Source organism: Neodiprion lecontei, chromosome 4 (assembly GCF_021901455.1).
Source record: "Neodiprion lecontei isolate iyNeoLeco1 chromosome 4, iyNeoLeco1.1, whole genome shotgun sequence".
Classification (NCBI taxonomy): domain Eukaryota; kingdom Metazoa; phylum Arthropoda; class Insecta; order Hymenoptera; family Diprionidae; genus Neodiprion; species Neodiprion lecontei.
The window spans coordinates 36,930,500-36,949,001 of NC_060263.1; the positions used below are offsets into that span (position 1 = coordinate 36,930,500).

Below are 18,502 nucleotides of genomic sequence, written 5' to 3' on the forward strand. Positions count from 1 at the left end.
AGCAATTATTGGCATTGTCAACTTTACATACTCTCAAAAATAAGCGCTATTTCTACTCCGATATAAGAAATTGAGACAGGAATTGTTCTAACAGTAGCATATTTTTATTTGATCTACAAATTTGGTCGTAGTAATTAATTGAACTAAATCCAGTGAGTAACGCGATACATGAGCAACAACGATTTTCAAATGTAATCGCAGAGCTATATGAAAATAATAAATATACGTATGAATACATATTGAGTAAAATAAAATTCTGTATAAAAGTATGTACAGTGTGAAATTAGTTTCATGAGTGCCATTTTTAACATTGACAATTTCATAGATATAATAACATTTGCACTCTTCAAGTAAAATTTCCGCTTAAACCTATGGTAGGAAAATTTTTGTGCTGATCAGCATAATGGATCCTTGGTCAAGCTTCAGCAACTCAACGGATTTCGTATGATGTAGTAATTTGACATTTTTCCACAATTTTCATACCCTGCAGAATCTAAGGCGTTTACAAAATTCCAAGGCCAACTTCGGTCTGCAAATCATGAATGAAAAGTATTCGAAATTCCGATTTCACATGTGAGTTAAATTTCATATTTTCAACTTAGATGGGTTAAAACTTACCTGTTTAAAGTAAATACGTGAATCCCAACGGCTGTGCCACTTTGGAATATTTCCTTGACAACTCTGGTTGACAATTTCATTCCATATTCTTGTACAGCTGCGTCATCATCTTTGATTAACTCCAAATCTTGTAGTAAATTATCAGGTATTTTGGCATCGCAATTTTTGGAAACATTGTGCAATGATTTGGAATCCGGAATTAGAAATACTCCTGGAATTATTGGAATGCTGATTCCTATGCGTCTACAATCTTTCACAAACTTGATGAATACTTGTGATTCAAAAATGATTTGAGTTATAATGAAATCTGCCCCGGCATTGACCTAAAATTATTTTCAGCTTAAAACTTGGATGCACCTTAATTTACTTGATTGTCTAAATAAACCACAAATGTGCTTCACTAGGACTTTGGAACGCATTTGCCCAAGAACTCCAATTTTTTTGTAATTTTTAGCAATTACTTAACGTCATGTATAGATATTTGTGCCTACTTTTTCCTTTAAGTAAAAGAGGTCAGATTCTTTTGAAGGAGACTTTGGATGCATATCTGGATATCCTGCTACACATATTGAGAACTTTGATCCAAATTCAGCACGTATGAATTTCACCAGGTCAACAGCGTATGAAAAATCTGTAGCAGTTGATTCAACACCAAGTTTATCATGATCTGAAATAAATTAAAACACAGTAAGATCAGACTTAAATTATTTTAACAATACGTAATTAGGATAATTTGTTGCAAAGCTTGGAAAATATTCTTCAAGAAGAGATAATCACTACTTTGTGACATGTATTGTAAAATGTAAGGGATATATACATACATGTATTAAAATGATCTATATTCCACTGATAAGACTCAAACGGAGAATAATTACTCATAACTAGTATAATTAAATACAATTTATCAAGTCTGACCTCCTTGCAAAGCGAATATATTTGTTTTTCCAACTGTAAGTGCGCGATTTAATACGTGCATCACAGTTCCACGAGTCGATCCTTTTGCCGTCAAATGAAGCAATGTGATGTTTGAACATCTTTCAAACAACTTCAGCGAGGGATGATTTTCTACTGATACATTGTCCACGTTGTGCCAGGTGATTGAATAAAATAATGGATTGCATTGATCCAATACCGAGAACAGTCTAAAAGGATAGTAAGACGTGTCAAATCATTATTTTATTATCATTATTTTTGAACACCCAGCATGACTCATGGGTAATAACGTTATACTTACTGCTGGTAAGTCTCCTCCCTCCCATCTGGATGTAAGATAAGTTCGAAGCTACAAAACCTTTCGTTGCTTGAGCTTTTCTCCGCTAACGTAACCGATAACTCCACATTATTTTTACCTCTGAATACGTTTCGAGAGTGGCCTGCACTTGGATTTGCAGGCATGTTCGACAGACTGTAACCACATACTGAACTGCTAAACTGCTAGATCCATGAGAAACGTGGTCACTCGAAGAATCGTCGAATCTTGTTTTCGGCTAAGGCGTGGCTCTAGTTTTACGTACTCGTTTTACATCTGTAGATAAGAGAGGCGAACCAATTTTACGTAATAATTGACCCGGGCCATGTTGCGGCGAACAATGTCGTGAATGTAATTTTCCTCCTCTCTTAGACTTGCGTAAGATTTCACGTGCTATGCAAGCCCCGTCCATAGCTGTTTTCTGAAAAATGCACAGTAAGGTGAAAGGATTCACGTTTATCAATGACACTATGAATAAGCCCTGTTATATATAGAAGAATATTCGCGCAAAGCATGTTTCCGACGAGCGCTTATATTCACGCTTTCATCCCTGCGCAGACGCAACATGATCACAAAAAATTATTTATCGCATTCGTATCGCAAGACGGCTCAAGGCGTTTCATTGCAACCGTGACTAATGCTCGTGAGAAAACTAAAATTTAAATATACGACGTGTCCTTGACTTTGACGAACTTTCGATACAGTTTTCTCACTGATCTCTATACTATACTACCTAATTGCGTAACTTGATATAATCGCGGCAACTGGAAGGCCGGCTTCCCTTTTTATGCCCCATATTACGGAAAGTTATCGAAGCAAAGTCCGGCTGGATCAAAAGTTAGAAAAAAGGATAAAAAAAATTACTCGAAAAATCTTGAGCGATATTTTATGCTTGCCCCAAGGATAGTGAACAAGAATGAAACATCTCTACTCCGGCCAAAAACATTACACACGGATAAAACACCAGAGTTTAAGGGGATATTATAGTCACTTCTTACCGATTGCGTTAAATGTCTTGTTTTGGCTATTATCAAAGGCTATGCATTGCAACACTAAAAAGGATATAACGGTCGAATTTTACAAGAATTCTACAAATTCTGAACAAAAACACACTAATACATTCCGGTTTTACGCAAAAAAGAAGAAACGGCATGAAAACTAAGGAATCGTGATATTAGGTAAAGTGGAAGACACTTAAAGCATTCGATAAAGACTGATTATAACAGCATTATGAACGCTCTGATTATAAAACCTTTTCCCAAACTAATGATATTTTATTTAACAGGTCTTATTCAAATTGCTGAAATTCACTTCTATCACGTAGTAGGGGTAAAGTTTCGTTCGTATTTACCGTTATTGGGGCAAATGATATTACGGAAGTTTCTAAACGGTTTTTTGGTTCCTCTTTTCCCAATTTTCAATTGAAAAAGTCGGGTCGGGTTGACGTATATATCTCCAAATACCGAAGTCCACGTATCTCAGGCGTGACGAAAGGCTTAACAGTCCCATTCTGTATGGAATCCTCAACAAAAACACTCCAATTAATTTTCATTTGACGAAGAAATAAAGAAATGGCATGAATTCTACGAATTTACTATTGCGATTTTGTAGAATCCGTGCCATTTCTTTGTTTCTGTCTCAAATGAAAATGCATTGAAGTGTTTTTGTTCAGAATTGCATATAGAATGGGACTGTTAAGACTTTTTCGCGTCTCAGTTATGTGGATTTCGATATTTGGAGATATGTACGACACATAGAAATCGACTAAAGCACCCGCTTGACATAACCGAAACATGCCTCGACCGACCAAACGGACTTATGACCTGTGGGTTTCAGCTTTTATCAGTGCAATTGGTGTTATCACCGCGTTGCGCAACTATCAAATAACGGTGAATCAGTATTCGAATTTTACAAGCAAATAAATTTCAAACCGCGAGAAGCAGCCCTGCGGGAATAGAATATTGTGGAAAAACTACAAACATTTTTTATATTCAGTCGAGACGTCAACTTGTTGAAGTGATATTATAAGAACACTCGGTTAAATTACATATTTTATACTCACATTAGACGTTGTTAGAGGTGGTGGGATTCTGAGACTGAAGTTAATGGGATGTATCGTCAGATAAGTGCTTGAAAACTCGAAAGAATATCCAAGTCATAGTAGCACGCAAGACTCGATTCAAGGTGACTGGGAACAACTAATCGAGTGGGGATATTTTCCAATTAACCTACAGCACAGGTACAAAACGACCGCTTCTTCGACAGGAAATATCGATAAACATATTATATATCCCTATAATCGTTCACATGCATACGTATGAATCAGTGGTATGAATAATCGCGTTTATACTCTGTATATATGTATATCACGTTGCGTTTTGTTTTTAGTTTGACGCGTAGTCATCGTGACGGAACATTGTCAATAGGAGCGAATTATCAACAATGGTGGACCTCACAAATATATCCCAAAATAAAATAAAGAACCTTACGACTGGCGAGGTAAGCGATTATCTTAGTGTTGAACGCGGCTGAAATGTAATAAAGTAAATATTTCTTATAAAATTCACGTAACAATTCTACCAGAAATAAACGTCATCATTTATTTCGTTTCTTAAAATAAAATTGCACAATTACCGTCACTTTTCATTGTTACTTGATTTTTATCAAGAATCAATATTATTTTACTACTAAACTGATATGTACGGAAATCTGAAAAATCTCGTTCTTTCAAATATTTTAACAGGTCGTTCCGCTGGAAAGTCTTTGGAAGGACCAGACTGTGGTAATTGTCTTCTTCAGACGCTGGGGATGCATGCTATGCAGAGTGTGGGCAAAAGAGGTGTCCGCAATTGCAGATCTCCTCAAGGAACACAATGTGAAATTGATTGGCGTTGGGGTGGAGGACTTTGATAGCCAAGAATTTGTGGACGGGAAATTTTTCAAAGGAGGTATTTAGTCATCGCGCCGGAGTTTCCATAGTGGAAAGTGCCCGTACTGATTGCGATGATCTTTTTCTCTCTTCCTCACAGAACTCTACGTGGACATTGATAAGAAGACCTACGCCGGTCTTGGATTTAAGCGCTACAATTACTTCTCTGTAATTGCTTCGCTGTTTAGCGGCGAATCAAGGGCTGCTATTAATAAAGGCAGGGAATTGAAAGTATCTGGAAACTATAAAGGAGATGGATTACAGAATGGTGGGGCCCTAGTTGTTAAAGAAGGGGGCAAACTGCTTTACTCCTTCAAGCAAGATGGCCCTGCACAGCACGTTAAAAATTCCAAGTTTCTCGAAGTCCTTGGAATTCCAATTCCAGCTAATATTGATGAAAAGACTGGTTGATCTAACACTATACGTTCACACAAACAATTTATCAGTCATTTCATGTCCAACTGTATCGCACGCTGAACTGTTGATTTTGAATTGTTCAACTTCCACGTAACTTTGTAGAAAGGGGAAAGATATTTTAGTTTAGCGAGACAATACAGTTTGTTATGCAATGATCTGCAGTAATGTTATTTATAAGAAAGAAATTTATAATCAGCGTGGCCAGAGGTTGTTATGAACAAAAAAATGAAATTCTATAACCGTTTTAAACTTATACGCACAATATTGTATTTTAAAAACAAAATAATATTATAAAAATACAAATACATGATAACGTCATAACTAGCTTTACATTGAACAATACCATGCAACTGAAACTAGTCAAGCATTTTTCATTTTTCCATCAGGTCTCAGGTACAGCTGCCTGCAAATCTGAGTTATGGGTATGTCAGACACAGGTGGAATACCTCCAGGAACTTTATCCGCTGTATTCAGAGAGAACTTGTCTCTAATTGTCCTAATATCGTCTATATCTGGTGTCATCAGCAGATTGATCGCTGGATAAATAAGAAACGCGAACAGCGCAGTGGCCGTCAAGGCCCAAATTGGAATGGCCACAGCCCAGTATTTCAATGGCCAATAAGTAAGGCCAAATTTTTCTTGCAGCAAATTATCTGGGACTATAGCCCACACCAAATACAATAGGAATAACATATTCGAACCGACAAACAAAGCGTACCCATAGACTGATCGGGGCGTATAAGGTGCTGGGGTATGCTCAGGCATTTTAATAAATTTCTGCCAATAGTTATGTAGGCCGTATTGTGTGGAATATGTCCAGTCAATAGTGTGTATACTCAGGCGCAGGCGGACCAAATTCTTTGAGTGTTTCAAGTACAAGAAGTAAGCTTTCAAAAAATGAGGTCAGCCCTACTCGAACCTTGCGTGCTTCTGTGCCTGTAAAATTCCTGGAAGCAAAGAAAAAAAAAACAAAATAAATCTTCTGATAAACGGTTGAACATAAATTTGTTCATCTTGTGAGTTGGTAGAAGAGTCTTTGGAAAGCCCAGTTCTTACACGTTGAGGCGGGTTTCATCCAAACTCAGTATCTTAGAAACGCCGCTTCGCTTCGGCTCGGAATCAACTCTCAATACTTGATAAACAACGTCTGCCTCTCGGGCCGTTGTAAAAGGCACTGAAACGGATCTGTTATTTGCGGTATTAAGGTTATGGTAGAAAAATCTTTTTACCAGACGATAAAGTGCCGATAATAGAACGTTGATAATAAAGAAATTTCTTAGAATACAATTCGAATACATCCACAAAAGGATACTTACACGTTAATGTCGTTCATCGCGTAATACGCTCGTGAAATTCTTTCATTCGTAAACACGTATTCCTTTGCTTTGAAGTTCGAAACACGAGGACGAAACGAAATTGCAGCCGTAAACTCGTCGCCCAATCAAATCGAAGCCTTCTACGTTCGACCATTTTTAACGTACTTCAGGGTATTTTTGAATGGTCACGAGATGCGAAATAAAACTTAAATTTAATAATACAGTAGAAATATATTTATCGTCACGTATGTTTCATTCGTGAAACATTTTTTCACCGGGCAATAATAAGAGCTGCCAAACTGGTATCTCAAGTGGATTTTCATTCGAATTCAAAATTATTACGTTCCAAGTAACGAAACATAACCTCATTTAGAGCGATAAAAAATACAGTCGTATCTAAATGTTTTCTGGCCTCAACGTGATTCGTAAATCATAATTTGAAATATGAAAGAGCTGGAGCATACGCGTTGTGAGGTGAATTTCTTAACAGTATTAAAAAATTGCAATTAAGTGTTACTAAGAGAAAACATGTTTAACGTTCAAGCAATGCCTGCCAAAAACCGAAAACTAATCGGCTTGAGAAATCTCACGTTTTCATATTTTTCTATTCTTATTTACACCACTTTCATACATCGTAACCGTTATTTAGGTTCGTAAAATAATAGAAATCCAAGCATCGATATGGGATGGCCTTAACCCGTCAGATGGAGATGAATTTAGACAGTCAGCAGGATCCCCTGCCTCCAGAGGCTCAGATATTCCCCGTGGAAGCTTTTTGGAAGATGCGAATCACGCATGGCTGAGTAATGGTTCACGGCTTGTTGTAATCAACACAAAAACAGGAGAAAACATTTCCTCTTGGACTTTCTGTCAGAAAGTGACGGCTGTCGCACAATTTCCCACGCAGCCTGGGGACGTTTTATTGCTCTTAGTTGGACTGGATAATGGCGCGAATAGAGCTAAAGATTCTGCTGGAATGTTGTGCATTTTTGACTGCTCCACATCAAGAGTTCTCAGATCAATAAGGGTAAGTTGCATTTTTATTCACGTGTTATCTATTTTAATTCTATCGTATATATGTATTACAAGTATATTTTTCATTCAGTGACTAAAGTAAAATTGATGATAATTGACAAAAATCTTTTGCTATACCGCGGTTACCAGATGCCTGCAGGTGTGGAGCAGGTGTGCGTGATGAACGGAGGTGCAGAGTGGGAAGATTTCAATGAGAAAAGAACACATGGCATGTTGAGCAATAGTTCTGGAATCGCGTGTGTCGCTTTGCGCAATCTGTACCATATTGTATTGGATTTGCGTCGTGTATTATGGGACGGAGATGTATCTTACCTGACGACCAATGAACTATCACCAGCTGACATTGAATTATCTGAAGACAGGTATTCATTATCTTCGAGACAACGTTGTGATAGGGGAATACACAAAGCGTACAACCTGCTGAATCCTGGTTAGTAACTTATTCTTAATTTTCATATATCGACGATTTTGTCTCTCATCGAATTTGAAACATAATCGTGAGATACCGTCATAATTGACCCTCTTTTCAATTGTTAAGTTTTGTTTAATGAGTTTTCTTCCATTTTGTTGATTACTTAGGCATTGAAGACTTTATAAGATTCAATCGGGAGGAATTTGAATCATCACCGCTGTATGATGAAAATTTTACAACGACACTGATCTATGCAAAAAAGATTGGCTGTGTGATATCTGGATGTTTGGGGAGGGTCATAATTTGGCAAAACGATGGTTCGATTGGTTGGATAAGTGCTTCTGCTAAAAATAGTATGGCGATCAGTCATTTGGCTCTGCTTGAGCCAGCCGACGATCCGAGACCATTTTACTACCTGTGGGTTGCGTACCAGGAAGAAACCTTTGAAACAGCTCCTATTCTAAAGATGTACGCACTGCTCATCGAAAGAAGGTATTGTGACAAGGAAACCAATCTGCATTTTAAGATAGAAGGTGAGCCCAGTCTGAAATTTGATCTACAATTAGAACCTGTTGACAGAATAACGAACTTGGTTTCGATAGAAAGAATGAACAATTGTGAGCAAAGTGAACCGAACAATAAGAAAGGAGATGCGAGCTTATTGCTAATTGGATTGAGTGGGAAAGCGTTATTATTTGATTTAAATCAGTGGTACAGAGAACATTTACCACGAAACATTCACAACTGTCAGAACCCAAATACTTTCCTGTGTTATTATCAGATGAAATCAGAGACATTGAATATTGCTGACGATATGGTTTTAAGCTGTGCTTATTCTCCTTTAACGTTAAGAGAGTTTCCTAATAACGGAGGAAATTCTCTGGATGAGCTGTTCTACCCCAAATCTCTGTGTCTTGATTGGGTGGAGCTCACAAATAACCACCTAAGAATTTGGATGACCCGAGGGTTGCAGTGGGAATTACTACGAGACATGGCTATTGCTGGTCCCAGCATTTTGATTCAACCCTCAGAAACATTTCATAAGTGCCTTGCCGCTGGATTAGTCCCATTCAACACCGACTGCTCTTTTGACTGTGATCAAAACGCACAACGAGAAATGCTCCTTTCTCTCTGTCTGGAGCAAAGATGGGCATCATTCTTAATCAAATGTGCCAAAGAATGGGGGGATGGGAGCGTATCATATTTATTTCCTATGTTTTTGAGGTGGGGAGCTCAGAGGGCTTCTTCCCTAAAAATGGTAGCTGATCAGCTATGTATTCCACTGTTTGACCAATCCGGTTCAACAATCGGAGACAAAGAGATAAAGTTGTTACGGTTTTGTTCACAACAACTTGAATGCTTATCAACAGTAGTTGCCAGATTACCCATCCCATCGGACGATCTTGTGAAGCAACAAAGAGCCTTACGCCGTGTCGCTACTCATCTAGGAGTTCTTCTTTGGTTTTACGATGTCGGTCTACTACCTGAAACACATGAAGTCAATGATGAACCATTACCAATAACATTCTCGCTGCAAATACCATATCCATACGAGAGATTAGCAGCCATTTATAAAAATAAACGTCAACAAATTAGAGAGAATACTGTTAGCCCTCCAGATCGTAAGGAAGAGTTATTCATTGATGAGTTAATGACAGAAGAGTGTCAGGCATTAAGATCACAGTGGGAACGCGAAGGCGGGGATATTACCACAGGAGGATATTATCCTCCTCCATCTTTACAATCGCTTCTAAGAAGTTACCTCTTCGACTGCTATAATCAGAACGAGTCTGACGAAATCGAGAACAAACATCAAATTACGATTTATTTGCTAATGGATCTGGTTAAACTTTTACAAGGTTCTTGCCCCGATGTTGATCAGTTGATAAAGTATCCATCAGCTTTTAAGATGAGTCCGAGTCTCATAAAATTAACTCAAGCCTTCTGGTTACTTGATCATGAAGATTATCAAGGATTCTTGGACACTCTGACCGGGCAATTGGTATCAGATTCAGATGTTAAAGAGTGGCATCACAAACTTGTAATAAGAACATTGATTCGTAATAATGAGTACAAAATAGCACTGATTTATTTGCGAGTAAGAAAACCGCCTCTGTCAGCAATTTGTGATCAGAGTACCAGCATCAGTCTTTCAGTTGAATGTGGTTTGGTTCAAACAGCTTTTCACCAAAGACCACAGTCACACTATAGACAATTGTTAACTTGCTTTTTTCAAGCATGTAAAGCCTGTGGTAAATTGAATGAGATTCTACAACTTGCTTTGGATCCTGAAGAGGAAGAAGCCTTTGTAAAATTCCTTGAGGGAAATAAGTTGGAAGAAACTCGTTTGTTGTACTATTTACAAAGGTGTCGTTACACCGAAGCAGGAAGTGCTTATCAGTCTAGTCTCTCTAAGACTCATTTAAAAAATATTCAGTCGGCTTCTTTAACAATGGTTCAAGCTTATAATGCTACACTACCCGATGTAACAAAAGCTCTGTCGTTAAATTCTGTTGGAAAATTTTTCGCTGATGACACAGAACCTAGACATTTAAGGCCAATGTCGCACAAACAGAGCTGTAGTAGGAGTCACAGAGTTTTTGAAACTGTTCTTGAAAAGGTCAAGGAGACATATGTCCGAAGAGACAATTGTCAAATTCCATTTATAAGTGCACCATGTACTTCTCTGAGATTAAAGAGCATGAAGACAAACTCCAGCTGTGTTCTGTTTCCTACACTAGTACCAAAAACATTGAGGAAAAGAACTCGGGATCAAATGATAGACGATGAAGTACATCCGCTTGCTGCTGAGAAGAGTAAACGAAGGAAATTATCAGGGGAAACGGATACACCTTCTAAATCTAGTGTGAGTATTCTAAGCACGGGCGTTGCATTTGAAACACCCTTAATTAAAAGAAAGAAACCCTTGTCTGATAAGATGGAATGTGATATGGAGACACCGCATTCCATATTAAAAATTCGGCAACTGATACAAAGCTCTACATCGCCAACGATCTTAACTCGAGATTCACTCAACCAGCAGCAAGATGATTTATTCAAACAACAAGAACGAAAACCTACCAGGCAAATTCGTTTTAGTATTGGACAATCGCTCAATGATTCTAGTCATGAGGAGGCAGCAGTTGAGTCATCGAATATCGCTGATAAAGATAACACATCGGAAGTAAGTGAGGAAGTATTTTACAGTCCAAATACCAGTAGCAAATCTCAAAGTGCCAATAGCAGTCACAGTATAATGAATATAAAAGGTCCTCGTGCTCGACCTAGTCTCAGGAGCAGTGGTCATTTATCTTCAAGTGAATCACTGATCGAGTCCAGAGATCCTTTAAATAAAATGGACTTTAGGGCTATACCGTCCAACCACTCACTCAGTGAACAATCGTCACTGACTGCCACTCCGATTGCTCTGCCTCGAAAATCTATATCATCAGTACCGGAACACCTAAAACTTGCGGAACGCTACCAGCATCTCCGTTGCTCTGTGTCTCCAATCACACCACATTCCGCGTTAAACGAGTCAAGATATTTATCCAGCGTATTGTCGTCAGACAGCAGCTCTCTTTCAACACCTGCAGTTACTTCCAAGCATGGTAATTCCAGTTCGCGCGCAGGAATTGGAAGTGGGATAGAGAAATCAAATATTTGTAGTAATACAAGAGAATACAAGTATCCGATGGCTGGAAGAAATCTGGTGTCTGTGGAAATGACTAAATCTAAAACTGTAACTCGTTCTCTCTTATCGAAAACTGTTATCACAGAAGAAATTGATAATGATGATGATGATAGAGGAGATCAGAACGTTGTAGTGGAAGTTGATGACTTTGGACTAGATCACGAGCCTGAAGTATGCTTTGTAGTTAATAAACTGGCCGAGGAGTATTTGCCTGACCATCAAGAGAATGATCAGATATCAAACGAGAGAGGTGATTCAGAGGAATACAACAATGCGTTTAAGGCTGATGGTACTGTAATTTCAAAAACTTACGAACAAACGAAACAACAAAGTAATAAGGAAAAACTAGAAGATCAGGACATGTATTCTTCTCAAAATAGTGAGGAACCTGAAACCAGCGAGGATGGTATTGACCATCCGGGAGACCTGGATAATGATATGGATGATTATGAACCAGAATTAACTGCTTTGAAAGAAAGAGCAGAAGACGAAGAGAATGCAGAATGCTTCCAAAGTTTAACAAATTCTGCTGCCAGTTTCAGAGAACCATCTGAGAGTGAAATATTTATAAATGCTCTTTCAGTGCACGAATCAGGAGGTCAAGATGAAGACAGAGAGTTACAGGGATTATCAAAACCCTCATTAATTGAAAATTCCAACATTACTGAGGATGAATCATCTAACGATATAACTGAAGTAAGCCAAAAAGTTGTAAATAAATCACAGTCAAAAACAAATAATTGGGAATTTTTGGCTAGCTCTCATACAAACACTAAAGAATTTTCATTATCTATGCCAAACAAAGATATGAACGAGTCTAACTTTACTGAGGATGAATCTATCAGTAGCATTGAACACTTTGAATTGATCGCTGATGATTCGGATATGGAAGAAGACTGCAACCAAGATTTGACAAAGAAGAAACATCTTGTGACGACGAATGGTGAAAGAAGAACTCAATGGACAAAACAAGTTGCCGATGGTTTTGTATATGACTCGCGTGTTCAAAATCCACGATGTAACACAAAAAGGTTTGACAACAGTAAGAAATCCACAGAACTTGAAAACCCAGCCATTCTTAGTGAAACCGATAGTGCGATGACAACAGTCTCTGCAACTGATATACCGTCATCGTCAGGTGCGGAGAGTACAAGATATTCTCCGCTCAGCACATCCTACCAAAGAGGTAAGACTTCTGAAAATAAAGGTAGAGAAAAATCGAAAAGTCCAACACCTGTGCGGTTGACCAGGGCTCGCAGAGCATCGTCAGTAACAAATGAGGTGTTGGCGTCAGCTAGAAACAATTTAAAACCTATTGATGTGGTAGATTCTTTGGAGAACTCTGCCAAATTAGTTGATGTTGAATCTGTAAATGAACCTGAGTCCGTAAGGGCAAGAGGTAAAAGAAGATCAGCTTCGGTAGACAAAGAATTACTCTCAGTGCTAGAGGAGAATGTGGAAGAAATTCAAACCAATAAGCCTGAGATAGCATTGCGGAGAAGTTCTAGACGCGCTGCATCAGCACAAAGAGAAATGTCAACCATCCAAGAAATTTCTCATGATAGTCTTAAACATTCTACCCTTACTTCGATATCTGAGACAGATTTCAGTAATGAATCTGAACCAATTAACAAGAAAGGTCAAAGGTCGCGTAAGGTGAGCCATACTAGTCAGGACAATGACATTAGTTTAATCACCAGAAGCAAAAGAAGCGTGTCAGTGGCTAAGGAAACAGCACCGGAAAGTCAGAGTACAAGTAGAACAACAAGGAAACGTGGTAATTCTGTACCTAAGGAAATATTCGAAACATCAAGAACCAGACGAGCTTCATCTCTGGCTAAAGATATAATCAGCGAAGAAACGACTAAGTCACCTGCTGTAATTAAACGGCCAAAATCATCACTGCTAGTTCAAAGTAGTGAAGAGTCAGCTGTTAATAGTCCAGCAAAAAATACTAGAAGTCGACGTGTACTTTCCCAATCCATTCCAGAAGAGAAAGATGAGGAAATGTCATATATTCAAACTAGAGGGAGATCGTCATCAAATGCTTCAGACGTTTCAACACAGAAGAAATCAAAAGAGAGGAGAGCTGCTAGCTTAGAACCTTCTAAGTCAGAAGTGAAAAAAAGGACTCGACGTACCTTTGCCAAGAATTTTGTTTCAGATGAAAAAATAAACGAGGAACCCGTTGAAGATAATAAAGAGGATAAGGCTGAAACAGCTAAAAGAACTAGCCGGAAAAGGACAGATTCGGCAACAAGCATTCCTGGTGACAGCAACACGGAAAAGGTGAGAGGTGGAAGAAAAGCTTCTCGATCCAAAAGTAGCAATAGTGATGTTTTCGTCTTTTCTCCACCTGATGTTACATCTGATCCGCCAAGTAGTCAGCAAGGTAAGTACCGGTTCCTTTTTCATGTCTATAGTATGGAAGTGGGTACGAAGTTATGTATGGGGAGTATTATATTAGGTAGAAACATTGGTAAAAATAATGTTCACCTCTCACGTATTCGTTTTTAGATGTTGAAGAAGTTCCACCATACGTTTTTTCACCTCCGCATACAAGATCAAGACAACCAGTACTCAGCCAGCTCCGTAGGTATTTGAAGAATTTAAAAAATAATCAGCTCTACATTTTAGAACTTTATCGCAAGCTCCAACTTTACTTTTACCGCGATCTGCAATTTGACATCAATTCAGGCATTCCAAATTTAATTATTATTGGTTTTATGTTGTAGGAAAATGAAAAACTTTCTATCACCGTTAACCACAGAGGAAAAAGCTTCTGTAGCTCACAGAAATCGTAGAACCAAACGTGAGACATTTCAATACACTACCCAAAGGACACTGTTTGTATATCCAAGGAGAACAAGAAAGCCATCAACAGAGTAAATTAGACTTATATTTCTGGATCCCATACTTGGGCTCGAGCTGAGCCTTTAGTTATCAATCAACTATCGAAGGGGTGTGAATAACAGTTTGTGGAAGATTCACATGATTTTCTCAAAATCTGTGAATATACATGTATATTATATTGCAAAAAACTTCTAATTCAGGAATAAAGTTGAATTCAAAGGTATTTTGAAGTCAGCTCTGAACTCAGGGTAACCGTTCACGAGAGTCAGATCGATCTAAGGTGACAACCTGGTGAGTTTTTTTTTTTTACCTGTAATTGAAGCAAAACTAGTGTTAAGTGTTTTTACTGTAATAAAAACAAACTTACCGCATTGTACATTGAGAACGCATTAAAGTAAATCTATCTAAATTGTTTTATCTTTAGTGCTACGATAATAATTACCATTTTTAAATTAAACCTTTCTACTGTGTGAAAAATATATCTGAAATTTCGAAACAAAGATATGTCAGAATTGCACGTGACGTAAGAATATATTTATATCTTACTAGTTAGATGGATGTTTACTATGTTGAATTTTTATCGAATCCGCGATTGTTTATGGCTAATTGAAAGAGATATGTATATCCTCAATCGATATTCTAGGCCATGTAACTGCAATCGCGTTAACATAAAAAATTACGGGTTGAAAAAAGATGGGTATGGCCAAGGAAAAACTATGGAAGAGAATTGTAGCATTTTGTGAAACAACACAATGGTCGGAAACAAAATTTTGATATCTTGTAAATAATTTATTGATATGTTTATGTGAAATTATATTAGTATATTAATATTCATAATAATAATAATGTGGTAATAGTGCCATGGTAAATGAATGCAGGGTAATATCGAAAGAACTGTCCAGTCACCGTGGATAATACAATATTCATTTTCTTACATTCTAATACTATAGAGATTCTAATCTACCATCAATTAATTTACCCAAGTATCGCAAACTGCTCCTTAGCATTTTAAGTGTTAAGTATAAACGCACACAGGAAAGAAAGTGTACAATATTTTATTTTTTAAATATTATCACTGGAGATAAATACTGAATAGCAGCGTATCGAATGAATTGCCAAACGTATATTGGAATGATTGAATATGCATGGCAATACTGTTTGGTCAACGTTTCTTTTCTGTGCAGTAAAATGTGGAATTCGTTGAAGTATCCGGTATATATATATATATAGGCTAGGTACTTAATATTCATAATGGTATAGAAAATATAAACCGGAAATAATAATAACTCAATAATTATCCAGTCAATCTGGTTGAAAGCCCGAACGTTAAAGTTTCAGATCTTTGGCAGTAATGTTGTCGTTATATTGAACAAGTTAATTAGCCTTAAAAAATAGCTTTATATAAAATTAAATATCAATATGTCTCTGATAAAAGGGAGGCATATCATTAATAGAGATTCCAGAGAATGATTCAAAGTGCATGATATACGATAAAAAAAATCGCCTCGTGCGCCCTCAATGAAGTTGTTAAACTCCTTCATTCGCATATTTATGTACATATAGAATACATCGGTATTTGTAATTTAAATACATAACTCTACAAAATGGAGAGATTCTCGGATACACCACGAGAAAATACTACAAGGCCACAGTCTTATCGACTCCGATATTGTTCTATTTGTATCAATTACAAGGTACTAGTAGTGTAACGTCCATCTGAAAGTTCTGATTTTTATGCAAAATTTTTGTGAATTTGCCGTTAAATATGTTATCCTCTATTTCATATTTTGAGTGCTTCAATGAGGAAAATTAACAGTTGCCTACATTGTTACTTTCATTACTTTCACGTGTACCTAATGCTTATCATTACGTATCGATGTAAATTGATTTCAAAAAAATGAATACAAAAACCTACTCACTATCAGTAATAATCAATACTTTAAATAATATCTCGATTCTGATTAATCTATTTTTTTTTTTCATTTTTTAAATACTTTTAATTTTTTTTCATAATACTTTTTCAGATCGAAAAGAAAAACGGTTCTCAGTATGTTGCTATTCCTATTATTGATGCTTGCATCCATCCTTCACACGACGCTTCTGTTTTTCTTCATGAACAAGTGAAGGGGACTGAATCTGGTTACGCCTTTGCCCTTGAATCGGCATATAACAAGGTGCATCCTCGTCCATCAGTTCGAGAGGTGGTGTGGGTAAAACATAAGCAGGGCTTGTGGTGTTGCTTGAACTGCTTGAAGAGCTTCTGTGTGTATTACCGTTGTATGTTGGATCAATCATGGCAGCAACATTGGGCATTTCCCTTATTTCATTCAACGGACTCTCCAGTACCTGAATTTCTTCTGGATCAGGATACTGCGAATAATTAGCACCAGCTTTTTGTTTAACCTGGTGTTGTATTTTCAGATCCAATTTGTCAGGCCTTTGTGGCTTTTCAATAGCATTCTGCCCCTCGAGTAGTTGAAGCTGCTGTTTTTCCAGTTTTTTTTGCTTCGCACGTTCTCTTGCTCTTCGTGCTTTTGCACGTTCTTTATCCTGTAGCATTCGTGCTAATTCTGCATCCTGAGCTTCCATCGCTATCTTCTGGTCAATTAGCAGCTGTTCATCTATCATAGAACCTTCACCCTCTGCCGTAGCTTCTTCTTCTTCCAGTTGTAACTTTCTTGCTAATTCCTATTCAGCATAGCATAATGATAACGTAGATAAGTAAAATTACCATAGACATCTTTGAATAACTCAGTTTTATGTGATTTTTATATTATTCCAGTATCATACAGCACATGTGGGAAACTACCTCTACATCAATTAGTATTGAACAAATATGTACGTGAAATTCTTGTTTCTTTATATTACCTGATCTTTTTCTTCTTGAATCCGCTTTTGCATCTCCAATTCAGCTTCTAGCTGCGCAGTTTCATCGTCGAGTCTGAGCTGCCGTCTCATTTGCTCTTGCAACATTCTTTCTTTCTTCCGTTCCTCACGTTCTAAATTTAAAGCAATTTGCTTTGCAACAAGTGCATCTTTCTCTTCCCTGTTGGATAATTCTTCATCAATTCTTCGGTTACAATGTTTCATTTTGACAAAAAAAATACCATGTTTATGAAAAAATAAACTTGAAAAACAGTAAATCAATTTTATGTGCAATTAAGTTTAAAGTTTTGTTTGCACAACACATTTTTGCACATCAATAATATAAGTATAGAACTATTTGAAAGTCGATCATGAATCCATATGTTTTCAATTTAAAAATAGTTTCACTAACTGTTGTTGGATAATGCATTGATATCTAAGGGCTTCAAGTTCTTGTTCAACTTTGGCCTTAGGTAAATCCTCGCGTACTTGTGCATTGCGAACCTTGTTTCCTGTGTAGTGTTCTTTAACTGTAAACAACAAAGGAGATGAGAGCCATTGTTGGTTATCGTTTACGTATCACAGTAAATTTCACGCAATTATTACCGTGGTTGAGACTGTAATAATATTGGTCATGACGAAAAAAACTTACTCTCCTCGTCCTGTAGTCTGTATGCCAATGCTCCATCTTCGTGTACCAGCCACTCCCGACAAACTGTAACCGTCGGAATTAACATTAACTCGAGAGGAATTAGCCGCAATTACGGCGCGTCTTGAAAAGTGACAAGAGAAAGCTTGAAGACTCTGGATATATTCAACTAACCTTCGTTTACTCTTCCTGCCTTAGGAAGGGTATCTGAACTCAATACAGACTTGGCCATATTTTTGGTTTTGATTATTCCTTGCGCGTTTTCTTAACTCTGCTCACAAACAATTTTCGTAGACAACTTTTCTTATTTACATCACCTTATGGGATCGCTTTGTTGTTCGCACCATCTTGAATATGCATTGTATACTACAGTCTGTAATCACTGTTCACACGTTTGTAGATACAACTACAAGCGTCATTTCACATTCGAGAATGGATAGTAGTGTTTACGGAAGGTTAGGTATA

At 37.4% G+C, this 18,502-nt stretch overlaps 5 protein-coding genes across 9 annotated transcripts; 2 read left to right on the plus strand and 3 right to left on the minus strand.

Annotated features, from left to right (window-relative positions):
* Positions 1-66: 66 nt before the first annotated feature.
* On the minus strand, positions 67-4,066 carry LOC107224331 (methylenetetrahydrofolate reductase). Of its 2 annotated transcripts, none has more exons than XM_046736446.1 (6): positions 3,930-4,066; positions 1,853-2,288; positions 1,534-1,760; positions 1,110-1,285; positions 619-941; positions 67-529 (listed from the first exon to the last, which is right to left on the minus strand). In XM_046736446.1, the coding sequence occupies exons 2-6, from the start codon at positions 2,011-2,013 to the stop codon at positions 478-480; spliced, it is 939 nt and encodes a 312-aa protein (XP_046592402.1). In that variant the 5' UTR covers positions 2,014-2,288; positions 3,930-4,066; the 3' UTR covers positions 67-477. The 2 variants fall into 2 exon arrangements, with proteins under 2 accessions (XP_046592402.1, XP_046592403.1); XM_046736447.1 differs by lacking the exon at positions 3,930-4,066 and adding an exon at positions 3,219-3,417.
* An 11-nt stretch (positions 4,067-4,077) lies between these two features.
* On the plus strand, positions 4,078-5,531 carry LOC107224332 (prostamide/prostaglandin F synthase). Of its 2 annotated transcripts, none has more exons than XM_015664342.2 (4): positions 4,078-4,195; positions 4,256-4,366; positions 4,611-4,815; positions 4,897-5,531. In XM_015664342.2, exons 2-4 carry the CDS (start codon positions 4,310-4,312, stop codon positions 5,205-5,207), a joined length of 573 nt encoding a protein of 190 aa, XP_015519828.1. In that variant the 5' UTR covers positions 4,078-4,195; positions 4,256-4,309; the 3' UTR covers positions 5,208-5,531. The 2 variants fall into 2 exon arrangements, with proteins under 2 accessions (XP_015519828.1, XP_046592405.1); XM_046736449.1 differs by having other exon boundaries at positions 4,164-4,182.
* LOC107224330 (phosphatidylinositol N-acetylglucosaminyltransferase subunit P) lies at positions 5,296-6,679 on the minus strand. 2 transcript variants are annotated; one of them, XM_015664339.2, is made up of 3 exons: positions 6,530-6,679; positions 6,270-6,398; positions 5,892-6,160 (listed from the first exon to the last, which is right to left on the minus strand). In XM_015664339.2, the coding sequence occupies exons 1-3, from the start codon at positions 6,544-6,546 to the stop codon at positions 6,034-6,036; spliced, it is 273 nt and encodes a 90-aa protein (XP_015519825.1). In that variant the 5' UTR covers positions 6,547-6,679; the 3' UTR covers positions 5,892-6,033. The 2 variants fall into 2 exon arrangements, with proteins under 2 accessions (XP_046592407.1, XP_015519825.1); XM_046736451.1 differs by lacking the exon at positions 6,270-6,398 and having other exon boundaries at positions 5,296-6,160; positions 6,530-6,648.
* Positions 6,680-6,686: 7 nt separating this feature from the next.
* Positions 6,687-16,406, plus strand: LOC107224334 (protein ELYS). 2 transcript variants are annotated; one of them, XM_015664345.2, is made up of 6 exons: positions 6,687-7,003; positions 7,179-7,556; positions 7,694-7,994; positions 8,144-14,062; positions 14,188-14,262; positions 14,406-14,442. In XM_015664345.2, exons 1-6 carry the CDS (start codon positions 6,974-6,976, stop codon positions 14,411-14,413), a joined length of 6,711 nt encoding a protein of 2,236 aa, XP_015519831.2. In that variant the 5' UTR covers positions 6,687-6,973; the 3' UTR covers positions 14,414-14,442. The 2 variants fall into 2 exon arrangements, with proteins under 2 accessions (XP_015519831.2, XP_046592397.1); XM_046736441.1 differs by having other exon boundaries at positions 6,688-7,003; positions 14,188-14,266; positions 14,406-16,406.
* LOC107224326 (coiled-coil domain-containing protein 50) lies at positions 15,298-18,423 on the minus strand. The gene is made up of 5 exons (XM_015664335.2): positions 18,212-18,423; positions 18,041-18,103; positions 17,801-17,918; positions 17,392-17,569; positions 15,298-17,211 (listed from the first exon to the last, which is right to left on the minus strand). The coding sequence occupies exons 1-5, from the start codon at positions 18,267-18,269 to the stop codon at positions 16,588-16,590; spliced, it is 1,041 nt and encodes a 346-aa protein (XP_015519821.1). The 5' UTR covers positions 18,270-18,423; the 3' UTR covers positions 15,298-16,587.
* Positions 18,424-18,502: the final 79 nt, after the last annotated feature.

Coding starts and splice junctions, on each gene's coding strand:
- LOC107224331 (XM_046736446.1), bottom strand. CDS start 2,013: ATGCCTGCAAATCCAAGTGCAGGCCACTCTCGAAACGTATTCAGAGGT. Junction 1,286..1,533: donor TATATTCGCTTTGCAAGGAG/GTCAGACTTGAT, acceptor AATTTATTTCAG/ATCATGATAAACTTGGTGTT. Junction 530..618: donor CACGTATTTACTTTAAACAG/GTAAGTTTTAAC, acceptor CATGATTTGCAG/ACCGAAGTTGGCCTTGGAAT.
- LOC107224332 (XM_015664342.2), top strand. CDS start 4,310: ATGGTGGACCTCACAAATATATCCCAAAATAAAATAAAGAACCTTACG. Junction 4,367..4,610: donor AGAACCTTACGACTGGCGAG/GTAAGCGATTAT, acceptor ATATTTTAACAG/GTCGTTCCGCTGGAAAGTCT. Junction 4,816..4,896: donor CGGGAAATTTTTCAAAGGAG/GTATTTAGTCAT, acceptor TCTTCCTCACAG/AACTCTACGTGGACATTGAT.
- LOC107224330 (XM_046736451.1), bottom strand. CDS start 5,978: ATGCCTGAGCATACCCCAGCACCTTATACGCCCCGATCAGTCTATGGG.
- LOC107224334 (XM_046736441.1), top strand. CDS start 6,974: ATGAAAGAGCTGGAGCATACGCGTTGTGAG. Junction 7,557..7,693: donor GAGTTCTCAGATCAATAAGG/GTAAGTTGCATT, acceptor CGCGGTTACCAG/ATGCCTGCAGGTGTGGAGCA. Junction 14,063..14,187: donor TCCGCCAAGTAGTCAGCAAG/GTAAGTACCGGT, acceptor ATTCGTTTTTAG/ATGTTGAAGAAGTTCCACCA.
- LOC107224326 (XM_015664335.2), bottom strand. CDS start 18,269: ATGGCCAAGTCTGTATTGAGTTCAGATACCCTTCCTAAGGCAGGAAGA. Junction 18,104..18,211: donor GGCAGGAAGAGTAAACGAAG/GTTAGTTGAATA, acceptor CGACGGTTACAG/TTTGTCGGGAGTGGCTGGTA. Junction 17,212..17,391: donor TTCAAGAAGAAAAAGATCAG/GTAATATAAAGA, acceptor TATGCTGAATAG/GAATTAGCAAGAAAGTTACA.